The following is a 17663-nucleotide window of genomic DNA, read 5'->3' on the forward strand; positions in this document are numbered from 1 at the left end:
GTTAATGCCTACGAGGAGACAAGTGACTCGGAGTTAGAGCGGTAGTTGGTCGGTTGGTCCTGGCGTGTGTATGTACATTTCGTGTGTGTGTGTGTGTGTGTGTGTGTGTGTGTGTGTGTGTGTGTGTGTGTGTGTGTGTGTGTGTGTGTGTGTATTTGTGCGCGCAGAAGCGGGGGTAGAGAGGTTATTTCGCGGGGTGTCACGCCCTACCCATTAATAATCGTAGCCGCAGGCTCCAGGAGGACTACACGTCGACCCGCCTCTATCCCTTCTGTGACACGGAAGTCTGCCTTCGCCTCTTCGGCATCACTGCTGTGCTCCGTCGAGTCGTTTGACCCTCTCTTTCTCTCCTCATCTCAGCGTCCTTACGTTCGCCGACGTAAGACCGGGCGTGAGGAGTTTGCAAAGCTCTCGTCGCAAGATGTAGTTAACAGGCTTGCTCTCCCGCGCGCGTGCGCTCACGCGCACGAGGTCATGTATAATACACAGAACGAATCTCCGGAGGGCGCTTGACAGCTCATTTCGCATCCGCCTCTTTCCATGGTGGCGATTCTTTAAGTCTCGGCCCGGGCCGCCCTCCCGGAGACCGGCGGAAACAGAACAAAAAAAAAAAATGACATCTCCGAGTCGCCGAGTGTGTGATTAATCGCGTGGTTACGTGGAATATTATACAGTTCTCGACTCGACGGTAGCACAAATTAAAATTTACGTTTTGCACCCGCGACGCACAAGACAGCGATACGACACCAATTAATTTCAGTATACCCGAACAAACGGTTGTGGTAATTCGAAATTCAGATTAGTTCACGGGCCTCCTCGAAATCTAACAGATATGTTCGCACCGGAATTACGGGAGATAGAACGAACATCAAACAAAGTCCGAGTTGTGCGGTCGGCTTTGGTAAATTTATTAATGTCCGAATAGCATATTGGGTACTGTACTTGCAACGTGATTAGCGAAGTCAATGAAATTATGTCGTATTTGCACATCACATTACGAGATATCGTACGTATGTATGTATGTATGTATGCGCGCGGTATATGAGTGATCGGTTGATTAATTCATAATTAAGCAGAGGTCGAACGGCGAAATACTCTGCATAATCCGTCAAATGAATAGATTTTCACCGTTTAGATAAACTATTGAATATTCCACGTGGCTTAAAATTCTCTTTGATCTCTCTCTTATTATTACATATACATGTAATAATACACATATACACATATACATGTACATATTGATGTTATTTCGAGAACAAAGTTCTAATATAAAATGCAATCAATTCTTCTCGATGATGATTAAGAATATATTTCTTTGCTGCATTAACGAAAGCGCTTTCAATAAAATGAAACGTCTGAACTCAGTGAGGATTCAGACGATTCAATTAACGAGACGAAAATCCGGGATTAAGAGCCGGTTTACCGGGAAGGCGCGTAAACAGAGTTGTAAATTTTTCTCAGACCGGCAGCGTTTAATTGAATCTTGGGGAGAGGTAGTCGTTCGTATGACCAGCCGCTAAAAGTACGTGGGTAGCATGTTTTCGACTTCAGAAAAACTTCGATTGAGCCAAACGATTCCGATTGTGCCAAGAAAGCACAAATGAATTGTAGGGTTAATTGTAGAATTAAGGGAGGGTGGAAAAAGAATAGATATGCACGATGGTGACTCAACTAATGCAAATATCAAATTAACTTAATGTAATTTGTTCATCATATATATTTATATGCGTTTTGCTACATCTACACGCATTTGGCATGATAACGTAATACTCGTTATAAAATCAAGTGTGCTAAAACGTATGTTATTATCCTAATTGTATTTGCAATTAAATGTAGAAAGTTATGGCAGCATTGTTGGATTATGTGTTAAGCTGCAGAGAAATTTTCTGACTATACAACGTGTACGTACGTGTATATAGAAGGCTATACGGTGCATTAGAATTACACTTTCAATTTTATCTTTTGGACGGAATATGATAAAATTAATTAACGCACGTTCGGCTTTCGATTACAAATCATACCTAATATTATATATCATATTATACGAACGCGAAGCAATTCTTTTTCGAATGTTACATTTACATGGTTTAATCGATAAAAGCGAAGTCTGCTTTTCGCGACTGCGACAAGCGGTTCGATCAGCCATTTACGAAATTCGTGTAAACCGCAATTCTTGTCACTTTTGAAACGCGATGGACGACTGTGAGATTGCGTCGCATTTGATATTTTACCACGGGTTTTATGGATGACCGAATTCGCGTTTATATTTTGAATTTTTGGACAATTCAAAAGCCAAAACCTGGCGTGAGCAATCAATGTGTGTACCAATCTTTCCGTTTTTATCACGGTACTCCGTGACAGAACAAATAAAAGGATTGAAACCGTTATTCCGTTTGGCCGCTACGAAATATGTTTCGCTTGTTACAGCGGAGAATAGATTGCTTACAATGTAAAAAGTAAAAAGCATTCTTGTTTCCACTCTAATTACTCTTAACAGCAGATTATCGTATTCGGACGCGGGACGATTTATTATTGAAATATCTGTTTCCATGCGTTCTTCTTGCATCAATGAATTAAAACACGATTGACGATTAGAAATAAATCCATAGAAGCCCATAAAAGCAGCGGCAATAAAGTTGCAACGATAGAAGACCAATAATTTTACAAGACACGGAAACTAAAAACAGAAAAATAATTTAGAGACAGATAAGAAACGAACAAATGAAACGTTGTAATAACAAGACATTTATCGACCACCTCTCCAAGTAGAAGTACTCTTCGAAGTAGAAATATTGTTCGCAGTTATTAACGGAGATTTCACACGTACAATTCATGTACCTCTTTTAAAGCCTTCTCTCTTTTTCATCTTCTCAGAAATCTCTTCTATTACTAAATTTTAAGTCGGGAAACACAGTTTATTTTCTTCGTTCGAAAGGCGCAACTTTAATATTACCTTACCACAGAGAATATAACGAGTGAGTTGATTTATTTGAAGAGTTGGCGATTTAACAACGCAAATTTTGCAAACGCTCAGTACTCAGTCTCCCATAAGCCGCAATTTGTATGAAATATAATATTTGTTAGAATACGCGTGCTGGAAAAATGATACCGGACTTTAATCTGCTACGTTCTGCCGGTGATGCAATATCAGCAAAATATCGGGAACGAGCGACGATTTCTCGTAAACATTTCAAAATATTTTTCAAAAATTCAGACCTGCGGTCTCTCCCTGAAATAATTTAATGCGTCGCGAATAAAAATAGTAGAAAAGAAAAAAAAAAACGGACGAGCCGCGATGTTAAATTAATATTTGTATCTTTGCTTTTCGTTGCAGGGGAGAATCCAGCTGCCATGCAACATGGCGGTACCACGGCCCCGAGGGCGACCTTTATCTTCACCGTTGTGATATCACTATCATCGCTCTTAAGGTGACCGTGATGACCCCGGTGCATTTTGGACCTGCAATCCGAATGGTGCTAACTTTCTCCTTCCCCACGGAGACCCGCGGAGACCCGGAATGTCCTCCCGAAAACGAGGACAGAGAGACCTTAGGCATTAGGCCCTTCGCTCCGGCCCTTCGCGCGCGTACACGATTGGTGCGAGTTACGTAGAACAGATTTAGATATTCTCACGCAAGAGATGGAAATACATGTGTGTGTGTGTGTGTGTGTGTGTGTGTGTGTGTGTGTGTGTGTGTGTGTGTGTGTGTGTGTGTGTGTGTGTGTGTGTGTGTGTGTGTGTGTGTGTGTGTGTGGTGTGTGGGTGGTGCGTACGTGCGCACGGTAACGACGGTGATATCATCCGAATCCGTTTCGATCGTGGACTTAACTTTTGGACGAGTGGCTTCGCTAGGAGCACCGCGCGTCTCGCAGTTTCGTTGCGAGACGACGTATATCAGTTTCCACAGAGCATTTCCGAGCATCTCTCCAGAAACTTGACTAATCGCTTCCAGTGGCGATCAATGCGGGATTTGCGTAGGACGAATGGCGTTCGCGCCCAGAACGCTGTGAATTTCAGGAAGAGAGATAGAAACTTGACTCTTGTCTCTCCACGTCGTATTTGTGAGCTCTTAATACTAAAACGTGTTGACGCCGCGTTGTTACTGCGTACGTACGTACGTTATTTACACGTCCGCAATATTCAAATGCGGCTACGTTATTTAAGAGAAATTCCGTTCATGTGATATGTAACGCGCGACTATCTGTGACGTACTATTTGTGACTGCGCTGGAAAAATAGCCAAGTGACGCTGACTCGATCGTCGAGGACGTTTTATTGCTTTATCCTTACGTTAAAGCATTTCAACCGCGTTATCGCGAGATTAATATCCGTTTATTACTGATTTAAAAGAATTAAAAAATGGAGAAATATTTATATCCGTTATCAATTTTAATATATCATTTTTCGAAGGATATAACAACGACAAATTCTTTAATCTAAGAGAAAGAGACGAATCTTACGAGGCTAAATGTGTTTTATAAAGTTCGAATATTTGGGATGTACATATACTTTTGTATATGTGTGTATACTTTTATATATACACATTTGTTGAACTTACATTATGTATGTAAACTGTTATGTACTTTTAGAAATGAAATTAATGTTACAAGATTTCTCAAAATGTCGAACGACACCGTCCAAAGAATTCGGCACTATCGATTACTATTGACTATAAATTCAAATTTTCTTTCCTTTCGAATAATCTACGCAATCGTATAATTGCACTCTGTTGTGTTTAAAGTAATAAAAATGTTTCCATGGCAACTTAAACATTTTTTACAGCTACGAACTAAGTCCATGTATATCTACATATCATCATCTACATTTCCATTTTGCGTTACAAAATGCAGATCTTTGAGCGAATCAAGATTTACTTACAGAAACAAATCAACAGACGATTAAAATTTACGTTTTGTATTACAAAATGGACGATCACTGCTAATGAGAAACGCTGCGAAACGTCGGTTTTATTCAGGCAGTGTTGTTGTTGTTACTTGTTTTTATCTGATGGAAGCAATATTTTCGAGGCTCGAGGGTCAAAGAAATCGACGCCTTTGTTGAACCTAAAACAACGATTGCGATGCATCATTGTTCAGTGGTAATCTTGCCCGCGGCGCGAAAAATACGCGATGAACGTAGCCGATGAGGATCTATTCAACATCATATGCTCATCCGCATAAAATATGCCTGACATTAACGATTTCAAGTAAAGTTCGTCGGTTATCCAAAGATTACATAGTCATCACAGATACAATAAATGTTAGTTGTGAAAATGTACTACGGTCATTTTTCTCTTCCGATTGGACACGTTTTTATTTGCCTGCAATCGCCATGGTATAACTTTCGAAAATTTCATGCTTTTATATTTGTATATCATTCTCTTTATTTTGCAATTTTCTTTTAAAAATGTTGAAAAGAGAGAATATATATACATTTTTTTTTATGTAGAAACTCTTTTTTACATATAAATTTAAAATATACATAAATTACTAAGCTTTTTAAAAGCTTTCCATTTATGCTTCGATTGAATTTATATTATTATGAATTTCTTATATCTCTCGCAAATGCAGATAATAACATATCATTTATTTCATACTTCAAAAATAAAAAGCGCGACAAAATTAAACTAGTCTTGTATACGTTATATATAGCATTGCGCAAATCCTATAAAAATAAATTAAATTTTTATTGCTGCGCGAGCGGAATTTTTATAATTTCCATTATGAACTTATAAAGATGTCGATATAAGTTTGTTAAAGAAGAATGAAATTTAATGAAATGATGAGTGAAATTCCTGACATATGAGCGTGTGTAATCTAAAAACAGAGAAGTTGAATTTGTAAATATACGCAAATAGCATTTGCATTTTCAAAATGTTACGTAAGCTAAAAACAGAAGGGTCGAATTAAATTTGTAAATATAGCGCGAATAGCGCTTTGGACTTTCAAAATGTAATAGCTCGCACGTAGCGGGTAAGTATACGATTGCATGAGGGAACATAATGCAGATCGCTCGGGCTGAACTGCAATGTGCAGGACGGATCGGGGAACGTGCGGCGATGTAAAAGCGCGACAAGTCGGACAAGGATCGATCGGGCAACAAATTGCGCCGATCGCGCCGATGGAAAATGAACCGTTAAGCAGCCCTACCTGACAATGACGTACGGTTAGTTTGGCGTAAATCAGTAGTTTCTACTCGCGGCAATGCCGGCTCGCGTTCACCGGCTGTAATGTGATAATTTAACAGACGCATTATTGCACGAGCAGGTGCAAAATATTTCAGCGAGACGCGCGTGCGGCCGTCCGTGCGCGCAAAAGCCACATCCGCGCGCGCGTAACCCGCGATAAATTTAATTATTATTTCGACCGAGAGAGAGAGAGAAAGAGAGAGAGAGAGAGAGAGAGAGACCTGCTGAATCGAGGGTGAGTATATCGGGATGCATTGAATCGTAACGACGTTCAAACATTTCGCGAACAAACTTTCCATTCAGTCGCGCCATCCCTCGTCTCCCGCCGCGCGCCGCGCTCACCCTCGCGTTTCGCATTTCTTCAAGCTTATCGTCGGCTTCTTCCGCCTTGCCGGTGTTCCGCCATCTCTTAAATGGAAGTTTCGAGACGACCGAGTCGTCTACTATATTCCCTTGTTTCTGCGGGGCGTGAAGGTGCAAAGGCGGTCTTAATCCGCGAGATCCCAATTACGCGAATTAACGTCAAGCGCGCAAACTACAGCGGACAGTTTTATAATTACGTCGGTGGCGTAAGCGCGTAGATTTTCCACTCGGACTATTCGTTGTCGCTCGCAACACACCGACAGGCAACACGATCGAATGTCATCAGTTTCGATTGTTTGCCCGGTCCACGTTTGCTCACACGCGGAATTCGTTTACGAAGAATATAAGGGAGAGCTTTTCGCTGCAGGATATCGCGAATATCGTTTACTTTTAGAAAATACGTGGGGGGAGGGGGAGAGGGGGGGGGGGGCTAACAGATCAGGAGCTCAACAGACAGTTTTTCTTTATTAATATAATAATTTCTATTTAATTTCTTATTTATTTCATTTACTTCAGTTGAAAATGATAAACGCCGAGTACAATCATGTACATACATTGAGTGATCAGATATCAGATTTAAAAAACAATTACCTCATTAATTTCTCCCCTCCGGACGAGCCCCGAAGATATTGCACGCTATTGCACGTCACGTGAAATGATAGTAACGCGAGATAATGGACAATGAATAACGTTTCTATGATGAAGCTCGTGAAATTTCCGTTGTTAAAAGTTATTGTTTCAGTAAATCAATGTATTAATGCAAAACATACGCGTTACGATTAAAAACGTCCATTCCAGGGGATATCATTTACAGTCGATTATTAGATAGATAGATTTCATTTGTGAACAATACAGCTCACGAGCTTGCGCAGGTTTGATATCGAGGTGTAATTTATACGCTTATCCGTATACGTGTTGCCTTTTTCATAATCCTTACCCTAGGACGGTACTTTGCGCGTTCGCCGATCTTCAGGAGATTATCTCTAATTAAAAGTGGCCCTCCGGTTTATAAGCGTCGTTTTTGTTTTTAATATTTCCTCCGTGTGTCCTCTTTTTTCCCCCCGGCCAGCATGCTGCCATTGTCCGACGGTGCGACGTAACGGTTATACCGCTCGCGCGAGATCTCTGGATAATATCATACGTGGGTGTACGTGTTGCGTATACGTCTGTGCACGAGAGAGGGTGCGAGATGCCGAGCAGAATAATCTACGTGTGTTCGATAATATAATTCGAAATTAGAAGTTAAGCCGCGGGCAGTGTATAATTTCTGAAACCTGATGGGAAGGACGGTGCGAAAGTGTGGTGTATGTACGCCGCGTCATGCCGCGTGAATTCGCGGCCACATGAGTGTGTTCTCCAATATATTCTATCATCATTAATCATATTTCATCCCCCACTATCATCCGTACTAATGTATCCACGATAACGGTTAAAGCAAGTCTGTAAGCACATCTGTACGTTATTGGTACTACTATATCATTATTAATGCGATTAAAGCGAACGAACCCGTGAACGTGTACCAGTCGTTCATCAGCAAACGCCGAGAAAGAGAGGGAGAGAGATTGAGGGAGAAAACGAGAGAAAGAGTGAAAGAAGGGAGAGAGAGAGAGAGAGAGAGAGAGAGAGAGAGAGAGAGAGAGAGAGAGAGAGAGAGAAATAGGAAACTCATTCAATGTCGGTATTCACTGTTCATTATTTATAAAGACTCAAACGCAAAATACAATAAAATGTATAGTATGTAATCTTGAGCGTATTTATTCCGTTTCCTCCTTCTCTTTACGACGATGTCACTTTTCGTACGCTAATAAAGAGGTATTATGTGCTATGCATCTTGACATTTGAATAGCTAATTGCCTCGAGTCCTTTCTCTCGTATATATTAACTTCACTTGTGAAAGATTTGATGAACTTTCATTAATTTCAATTATATCCGAGGACTCGAGTTTGAGAAAGAAAAAAGAAACCATCGGGAAAGCATTACTTAGCATTCATTACGAAGAGATATCCTATTAATTAGAGTCTATTATATTTTTTATAGCCGCTTTATTCATCGAAAGGAGAAACTATTCGACGATGGACTGAGATAATCTTTTTGATTGTTGCTAGTACGATGATGAAAATGGAGTAACGTCGGAAGTCAACCTGAATCGCCGGTAATCGATATTTGTTTTTACGTTCATAATGTTTTCTATTTCCTCATATCTTGAAAATTCGCGCAACGAATTATTCCCTTCGACGTGGTGGTCGAGAAGACTTATTCGAAGCTTTCATGGCGGTCCGGGGAAGCGACACAATGATAAACTCGCTGGACGAGTCGGGCTACGATAAAAGCCGCCGGAAGAGGCTTCGCTGGAGTACCGAGTGCCGTACAAAAAATTGAAAAAAAAAAACGAAGCGCGAGAGCTGGCAGAAAAAAGAACACTCCCTCCATCCTTTCCCATTGCCATACTCCGGCAGACCGGGTGCGTTAAGCGTCGTGATTTTTAAAAGCTCCCTTTTCAGCAATACACTGTCCTGGAAAAATACTAAATCAGAATGTTGGCACTGACGTTTGCAGTGTGAATGAGAGAAAGGAAAAGAGAAAGAGAGAGAAAGGGTGGGAGAGAGGGAGAGCGAGAGAGAAAGAGATACAAAGTGCGGACAGATGTAAAGTATATTCTCACCGTTGTTGACGTAAACGACGTGGGCGTAACATCGCGCATGAGTGTGTTTCGAATAGGCAAGTTATTTTGTTGTCCATAATTTTTTTTCCACGTAACTGTCGCAACGAATCTTTTTTCGTCCTTTTTTTTTTTCGCGAGATATATTATTATGGAATATAAGCAACACCCAGTATCAAAAATTTCCTAACAAATTATCGTCGAGAAAGAGAGAGAGAGAGAGAGAGAGAGAGAGAGAGAGAGAGAGAGAGAGAGAGAGAGAGAGAGAGAGAGAAACACTTTAAAATTCGTCGAAAGAGCGATGCGCTAAAGTCCGTTAAAATTCATGATCTTTTTGCGAAAAAATAGGAGGGTAATTACACGCAAAATAATCACAATTGGGAAATGCGTTAAACACGCTTCTCCTTTATCAACGTTTGTGGCGCACGTTACCCTTGATTAAGGGAAATATCACAGTATGCCGCGACGCAGGTATTCCTAAAACAGCGTCGGTGAAACAAACCGCTTTATTTCGGAATAGCTCTCGACTGTGCTGTTGCACAGTTCCCCGTGCTTCCATTGTCCTACCGCTCGCATGAGCAGCGTTTCTCTTTTTTGCGAGGTGGCAGAGCAGAGAAAGACATAAACCCTTTGTCATAATTTCGTACTACTGCGGCGGCACGTAGTGGATGCGCGACACGTGGAATCTTCTGGCGCATACCGTCGGTGAGCTATGCATCATCTCGACGCAGTCAAGTTGCGGATGCTCGCAACGAAAAAAGAAAAAAAAAAAAAAGGAAAGGACAGTGACGGCACGCTATACGGTTACGCCCATAAAAATCACGTCGTCCGAACATTTTGGGCTACGATTGTTCCTGGCCGCTGGGTACATCGCGCCGCAACGGAGAGGCAGTAACGAATTAATATTCCCCGCTCGCGCGCTTTTGTGCGCTTAAAGGGAATAATATGTTCCATCAGGAAGAATGTCCGCGGGGATATTCGCGAAAATATTCAAACAGAGCCAAAAAGCCATGTCAGAAAACCATTGGCAGGAGGGGGATTCGATGTGGCGAAGGGCGGATGACCGAGGCAAGAACGGTTCGTGGCTTACGTTACGTCAGTACGCATCGTGTACAGATACGCGGTGTATGTACATACGGGGCTTACGTACAAAGCTAAATGCGTATTGGCAGTCACTACGCTGCCTGTCGGCTTTGTGTACGTACCATTACAATGTATGTGGCTCGGCCAGGTCAACACGCCGACAGAGAATGTCCATTACTTCATCAAACCCCGGCCATCGTCGACAGATCCGTCCACCGCCAATTTGCCAACAATCGCGACACTCAGTCAGTATAAACAGTTTGGCTCTTTGACCACGGCGAGTGGGATAGCCCAAGCAGGGGGGAGCATACGCAGGCCAACACACCATTGATTTAATTTAAGATAATAACGCGGCTCAGTTTTTTTTTTTTTTTTTTTTTTTTTCTATAAAACCGAATTAATTATTTCATAAAGGAAATCGCGAGCGTGCGCGGCGCGCATTAGTAGTGACGTAATAATGAAAAAGATGGGATATGAATGCGCACTCGTATGTGAAAATTTTGTTGATGTCTGTTCCGCACGCTTATGAAACTCGTGTGTATATTCTCGATACAAATCGATGGATCGCGGCATCGATAGAGGTTTATCGATAGAGAAGATACCCATTTGTATCCGTAATCGCGGAGGTTGTGGGATATCGTTGCAAGCTAAATCGTATCTATCTTACAGAAATGAGAATACAGAAAGGCGATGCGGTTGCCGGCAAGAACGTCTGGCGAACCTTTAGCTTAATTGTAGCGTTTAATCGCGACGGGCGGGTCCCTCGATTAATTATTTAAACCCCCTTAGGCTAACGTTGAATTAATGGATGGCGGCACCGCAATGTTACCGCGGTATCGATAATTCCGCAATTCTGTGAGACCCCTATTAAACCGTCGGGTCCGTGCCAGGGACACGTGCCGCTTGTAGAATATAGATAACTCGTTTGTACATCTCATGTTTACGATTATGCCATTATTGCTACCGCTATTGACGTCTTGTTTTCTCGGCAAGCCCACTTGGGGTGGTATAGCGGGATTAAAATAATTGAATTGGAATTCGGTGAAATCGGATGGAATTTCTGAAAACATTTCTCTTGGATTGCCTTTCACTAAGAACGGTAATATAGTTCCATTTTCTTGATCTTTTTTTTGTAATTCTCCTGAATATATCGTGATTCAAGTATAATCGCGATGGATATTTTCCAGTATAAACTTCTCTTGCTAATGAGATTGAACCAAGATGACACCGAGCTTTTTTGAAATAATCGATATCGTTCACCATTTTCCAATTTCGATTCCCGTCGTATAGACGGTAAGGCAATAAGCGAAATGTCTATGATTTCCAAAGGAATTTAAAAAAAGACAACAAAATGCAAAATATCATGACATTAAATAGAAGTGGCATCTATGTGTTCCAGATATTTAAATTATTTGAACATGTAAACTTCTGTCAAATTTTGATTTGCGAGACAAGATTTTGTATAGCAATGATTTTTAGAAGAGACTTGATTAAGCACTTAAATCGTATCTCATTATATCAAAAACATGAAATAAAAGAGAAATAAATAATATAAATAAAAATTTAATAAACTATACTTTGTTTTGTGTAACAGTATTTTAAAGAATAAAATATAGATAATATTAATTTATAGCTGATAATAATGTAATTATGCAATTTTATTCTGAATTTATATATTTTCATAAAAAATTTTTATTTTAAAATAATTTATATTCATATTAATAATTTATATTCATTATATGTACATATTTGCAATTATAAAGATTATAAAGATTTTTATGAAATTTATTGAGATTCTTAAAAAAATATATCATCAAAAGATTTCGTTATAAGAAATGATATAATAGTAAAATTAATACTGAATATAAATAAAAATATGTTAATTGTAATAAATTCAAGCTAATTTTATTTTAAAATTTTTATCTTTTTATTATTGTTATTTATTAATTATTGAATATTTAATTCTGTTTCTAATAAAATATTAAAATAAATATTAATTAATTCCTTTTTAATTATATTTTCATTCATAAGTTCAATATTTTTAAAGGGGATATGATTTCAGGAAACTTGTAAGCCTTTTCAGCATATTACAAAAAGACTTATTAATTTGTTGAAACTTTAAATATATAATAATAGATTTGAAACATCAAGTATATAATTTCTAGCATTTATTTGCATAAATCAATACTAAATAGGAAATACAATAAAAAATAACATAAGTGATACATATCTGGCAACTTTTCTCTACATCTTGTATTGTTATGACATTTATTGTCAGGAATGAAAATTGCCAATTAAATTTTTATTAATTTATCCTAGAGCATTTCAACGTGAATTTTTGCGAGAATCTTGCATGCGTTATCGTCCGAACGCTGCACCGAGGAATATGCGGTAATCAAGGGACAAAGCATTATCATGATTTCCTCATGGTGTCAGAGACGCAGCGAGTCGAGGCGAGTTGAATCGAGCTGAGCGAGCCAATCGTTCTCCTTCCATTTGCAAATTAAACGGTCACGTTCTTGATTTCAATTCTACGGAAGGCGATTCCCCCGAGTTTCCAATGTAACTTGTCTTAAACTTGGCGACCAGACGTTTAATCTTAATCGATCTACCCGCCTTATCGCGCCGCCGATGTATATCAACATTTTTCCATTTCCACCGCTCCGACATCTCCATCGACCTTCCCACCACTTTCGCCTCTATCTCGTTCATCCCCGCTTTCCTTCCTCCCCCCTGTCTTTATCCACGTTCCTTTTCCATTCTGTTCGACCTCCCCTCCGTTATTCCAGCCGTCGATTTCTTTCCGTCGGCCCTTCTCGCCTCCCGTTTTACCGCTTTCCCGCAGCCTCGACTGGAGGGTACGATTCCTTACGGATCCCGCAACTACTCCCGTTCGGAGACGGGCGAACTACTCATCCCCCTCCCCACCCCCTCTAGCTGCCTCGAAGTCTTATCTTAATGGCACGCCTTGGCAATCGAAAGTTTAGTTATTATCGCGGCCGTTGTCGTCCCGCTTCGCGAACTGTACCGTGAATCCCGCGGAAGTGTCTTAGATATTAGATAGAGTTTGCGAAAATTGCCAGGTTGACGGCCACGGATACAAGAAACGAGCTCGATCCTTGCGCGACGACAATTCTCAAGCGGATGACAAATATTTGATCGGGCCAAATCATGCGAAATAAGAAAAATGCTGCTGAAGCGAGTTCGATATGAACTGGAAATTATCGAGCGATCGCGATTTCGAATCGACCGCCGTCGCCGTAAATATCAATTATTTCGTTTTACTCGCGCCTTTATCGAGGACATCGTTTCCAACGATCTTTCTATTCCGTCATTAAGGGGACCAGTTTATATATACATACACATACACGTACAATTACAATCGCTGTTCTCGAGAATGTACAACTTCTTCGGCACTCAGTCTCTCCAAACAGTTGGTAATGAAATGTTTCTACTGTTACCGCAATGAGAATACCGTAGATATTCGCTAGTACCAACGTCAACTCATTAACAACGTCTCATTACTGACGCGGTAACCGGGTCAATTACTCATAAGTTCACTCTTAGCGCTCAAGAAGCCACAATGTGATTCTCATGACACATATATTTAACTTACTATTGTATTTAACCGAAGTTACATATTTAATCGCTATTATATTTAATGCGTTTCTGGAAGATGTATATTAAATTGCAGATGTATATTAAATTGCGTTATGTTTTTTTATTAGTAAATTCCGATCTCTTTCTTGATAAATGAAGATCGGGCATGTTTTGTATAAGAGTATTTTTAGTATGACACTTTAAAGTTTTAGGTTACCTTTTTTTCGAGAGGAAAACAAAGCGGAAGAAATACAGCTGTTATAAAAGATGAAATATGAGTAGAAAACGTGCGATAAATGTTGCGCTTGTTGGTCACCACTTTGGGAAAATTGATCTCGAACGAGTGGGTAATGCATATAAAATCAACCGATAAAATTGCCTACGTTTGTTTCGAGGATTTTCACGAGATAAAGCCTTTTTAGGTTTCTTCAGCGATCCATCACCGGGCCCCTTTGATGTTTATCAAGCGCCTAAGGTAAAATTTCGCGAGGATATCTCCAAAAGACGCCAGATTCTTGCTGGACCTTCTATTGAATTATTCGACAAGAAATATGAGCGTATTTTTGAAGGCGAGGCACTTACGGAACTATGGCGGGAAGAGGCAAAACAACGGGTAATATATTCATAAGAGAAACTACTAAAAAAATATCAATTTGAACTCTCAAAAATAAAATTTCAAGAAACTAAGAGCACTTGTGTGCAAGGTCTGTTGCTTTATCGATTAAGATTTAAACTTTAATTAAACCTCTGTCAGAGAAATTTATACCCTTCCTTAGAAAGTACCGTTTAATAAAGTTTAATTATAATTTTTTTTTATATGCACGGTTACAACGCGCTGATCTAGCTGAAACTATCTAGTTAATCATTTACACTTGATTGAACAACACATTATCAAAATTTTGTCATTTGAAAAATTTTTAATTCTATTTTTATATAGTCTCTATAATCTAATATTATCATTATATTATGTCAATATTATCATTATATTACATCATGTTATTAGTATTAATCTAATTTGCTCGTTTAAATTTTTTACTTTGACGAAAACGAAGGAAAGAGATAAATCTTTGTAACTTTGATATGTTTTACAAGTATGTAAATGTTTTCAGATAAAGGATGAAAAGAGGAAGATTGGTGGTCCTATGGTACCGACATCTCCGTCGAAGAAGCACTCGACGCCTGGAGACTGGTACGGATGCTTTGCTAAATCTTCTTACTTTAGTCCGCAATTCAAGGTGGAAGTGAGAAAAAAGGCGCCAGCTCCACCTAACATGAAGATCAAGCCCAATCCGCTCGGTGGCCCAGGATACGCTGATATTGGCCTGAGTCCTTATCCGTCATACTCTCACGAGCCTTACGATCGCATCGGAAGAGTAGTTGGCAAAAGTAAATGCGTTTCCGTTATACCGATTCAATCTCCGTTTCCTCAGACGACTCTCGATAAACTCGAATGTATAATTTTTAATGAGCGACATACGTTGGGAATGGATGCCTTTAAGATCGCATCATGTTCTTTTTTTTTTTTTACTTTATCTGAAACAGAGTGAAACTACTACCCGTTCGCAACTGATAGAGATTTATGTTAGAACGAGTTTATTTCGATATTGAGCTGAATATGATTAGACCGGGAGTCACGTATATTCGCGCTGTTGTCGGATAAGTTTCTTTCTCCCTTTTCTTATTTTATTACGTGTATTATAAAATACTTTGAAATCTATAATTCTTCTGTTACGAAATACTCTGTAGATCGTGTACGACGAGAAAATTGGTAAGGCCTATCGTGCATATATCATGTTTTCGTTGTAAAAATTTTCTTGTATGTTGTTTTTTGTTATTTATACGTTTTCTATGTTGTGACTACTTTGTGACTTTTTTAAAAATAATTATATATCTAATTTTGTAAATAATATCTATATAAGTGAGTAACAATTATTTTTGGATAATTTATATATTGATAATGATAACGAAATAATATATATTAATAACAATATGAAATTTTTCTTTATTTTTTTACAATCTCAATAAAATTTTAATTAATTTAATAATTTTATAAAATTTCAAATTATTTTGTTGTTATTTTTCAATTATCTCATGTATATAACGTACTCAGAAGAACTCATTATAATGCGAAAAAATGATAATGAGAGTATGAAACACAGATGTAAATTGTTTTCTTTCAAAACACTTCCTTCATTTGATATAACAACACATAATTAATTATGGTTTAATCATAAAAAAAAGGAATTGTCTGACGCTTTTGAGAGAAATATTTCTAATTTTTATGTAAAATATCTTCGGTAAAAACTTATGATAGCAATTAAATAAAATCTCAATTACTATTATAAATATTTGAAATTCTTCTTATACAGAGAATTACTTAAAAGCCCCTCGCGTTAAAAGCTTTTTGTAGATTCTCCGTAAACGGTGGAAAATTTCTTTTAATTTAAATACGAAGATTATTACAGAGGACTTTTTAATAAACGTATCGAAATAATAAATGTATATGAAATTCTTCTTTCCCGTCAATTTCGTAGCTTTAGTAAAGGGATTCGTTCCGCTAATCGTCGTCGATTACAGTTTCCCTCTCGTTAAATTTATATTCTAAATGTAAACCAACACTTTGGTGGAACAGAAGTGGTGTCTGAAGGCCGATTCCTGACGACTAGTGCGCCGTTGGATTATTTCCCCCCCAATCCTTACGAGGATGAGGAACCAGGGCCCACTTACGTCCGTCCGGTCGAGATTGCGAGGAAGACACTCGGTGCGGCGCGATTCTACATCCCTTTCCCCAAGAAACCTGGCGGAAGTCACGCTGGTTGCTTCAGCAAGTTTCCAGAGTACACCGGCGATCCTTATGTTAAGGCTAAGAGTAAAGCCGCTGCCGAGCCCAAGTTTATAAGCGGCGGACCATTTCTACGTTCAAAATATACGAACAGTATTATCGCGCAGATAACACAAATATCGTGCAACGCCCGTAATTATTCGGAGTATCGAGAGCGGGTATATCCCGTACATTGAGTAAAATTTTAATTGTACAGAAATTAAACTCTCTCCAACCTTTCCTTTTTCGCTATTAGAGAAAAATTTCCTTCACATAATTATCATACTGAAATTAATTAAAAATAATTAGATGTTTCTCCCTTTGTCCCTTTTATTCACGATATTTTATACACGTTCGTGGTGCTCAACGTGAAATACTGTGAAAATACATCACTTATGAACATATCAAGAATTAGAAAAAAACAACATCTAACGAATCGAGACAATTACAAACGATATTGTTGTATTGATATCTGTGTAAATTTGTATGGTAGATCCGCTTTGAAAATTCCCAGTTGCCAAATTAAATTCGCCGTAGAATCCGTCCCGTAGAACTTCCGGAAGACATTGAATGCATTTCTGTTTCATCGCGTCCGCAATGCATGCGATTTCGCGTACTAGCGGAACATCGCCTTCTGCTATCGCGCTTCCGTTGTTGCGACATGTTGGGCCGACAAATCGCTTTTCAGCAATGGCTGGTGGCCAAGTACGGTTAAAACAGCATTCAGGCAGCAATCGAGCCCTTTGAAAGGGAATCAGTTCGGGACACGTTCGATCTTACGACTCTAATGAAATTCTAACGAATATGTTCTATCGCCATTGTCGTCCGAGTCCACTCTCGGCAATCGGGATTAAACGTCTCCAATAAACACCACGCATTCAACACGACAAAATCACTCGTAAAAAAGTTTGAAAGAACAAAAACGGCATCTTGTATTTAACTATGGGCGGG

At 39.1% G+C, this 17663-nt stretch overlaps 2 protein-coding genes across 4 annotated transcripts in view; both read left to right on the forward strand.

Annotated features, from left to right (window-relative positions):
* The window catches only part of LOC105425728 (defective proboscis extension response 14), a 119675-nt gene extending 111384 nt beyond the window's left edge, over positions 1–8291 (forward strand). For all 3 annotated transcript variants that reach the window (XM_089080879.1, XM_089080880.1, XM_089080881.1), the window contains exon 9: positions 3335–8291. In XM_089080879.1, coding sequence (XP_088937005.1) covers positions 3335–3432 — 98 coding nt within the window. In that variant the 3' untranslated portion in view covers positions 3433–8291. The remainder of the gene's footprint in view (positions 1–3334) is intronic.
* Positions 8292–8425: 134 nt separating this feature from the next.
* On the forward strand, positions 8426–17402 carry LOC105425727 (cilia-and flagella-associated protein 96). Its single transcript, XM_089080884.1, is given in 5 exon segments — positions 8426–10342; positions 10345–10602; positions 14299–14504; positions 15001–15277; positions 16524–17402. Coding segments are annotated over 5 exon segments (1299 nt in total). The 5' UTR covers positions 8426–10170; the 3' UTR covers positions 16910–17402.
* Positions 17403–17663: the final 261 nt, after the last annotated feature.

The sequence above is a fragment of the Pogonomyrmex barbatus genome, unplaced genomic scaffold (genome assembly GCF_055798465.1).
Source record: "Pogonomyrmex barbatus isolate J1 unplaced genomic scaffold, ASM5579846v1 scaffold4, whole genome shotgun sequence".
NCBI classification, from domain to species: Eukaryota; Metazoa; Arthropoda; class Insecta; order Hymenoptera; family Formicidae; genus Pogonomyrmex; species Pogonomyrmex barbatus.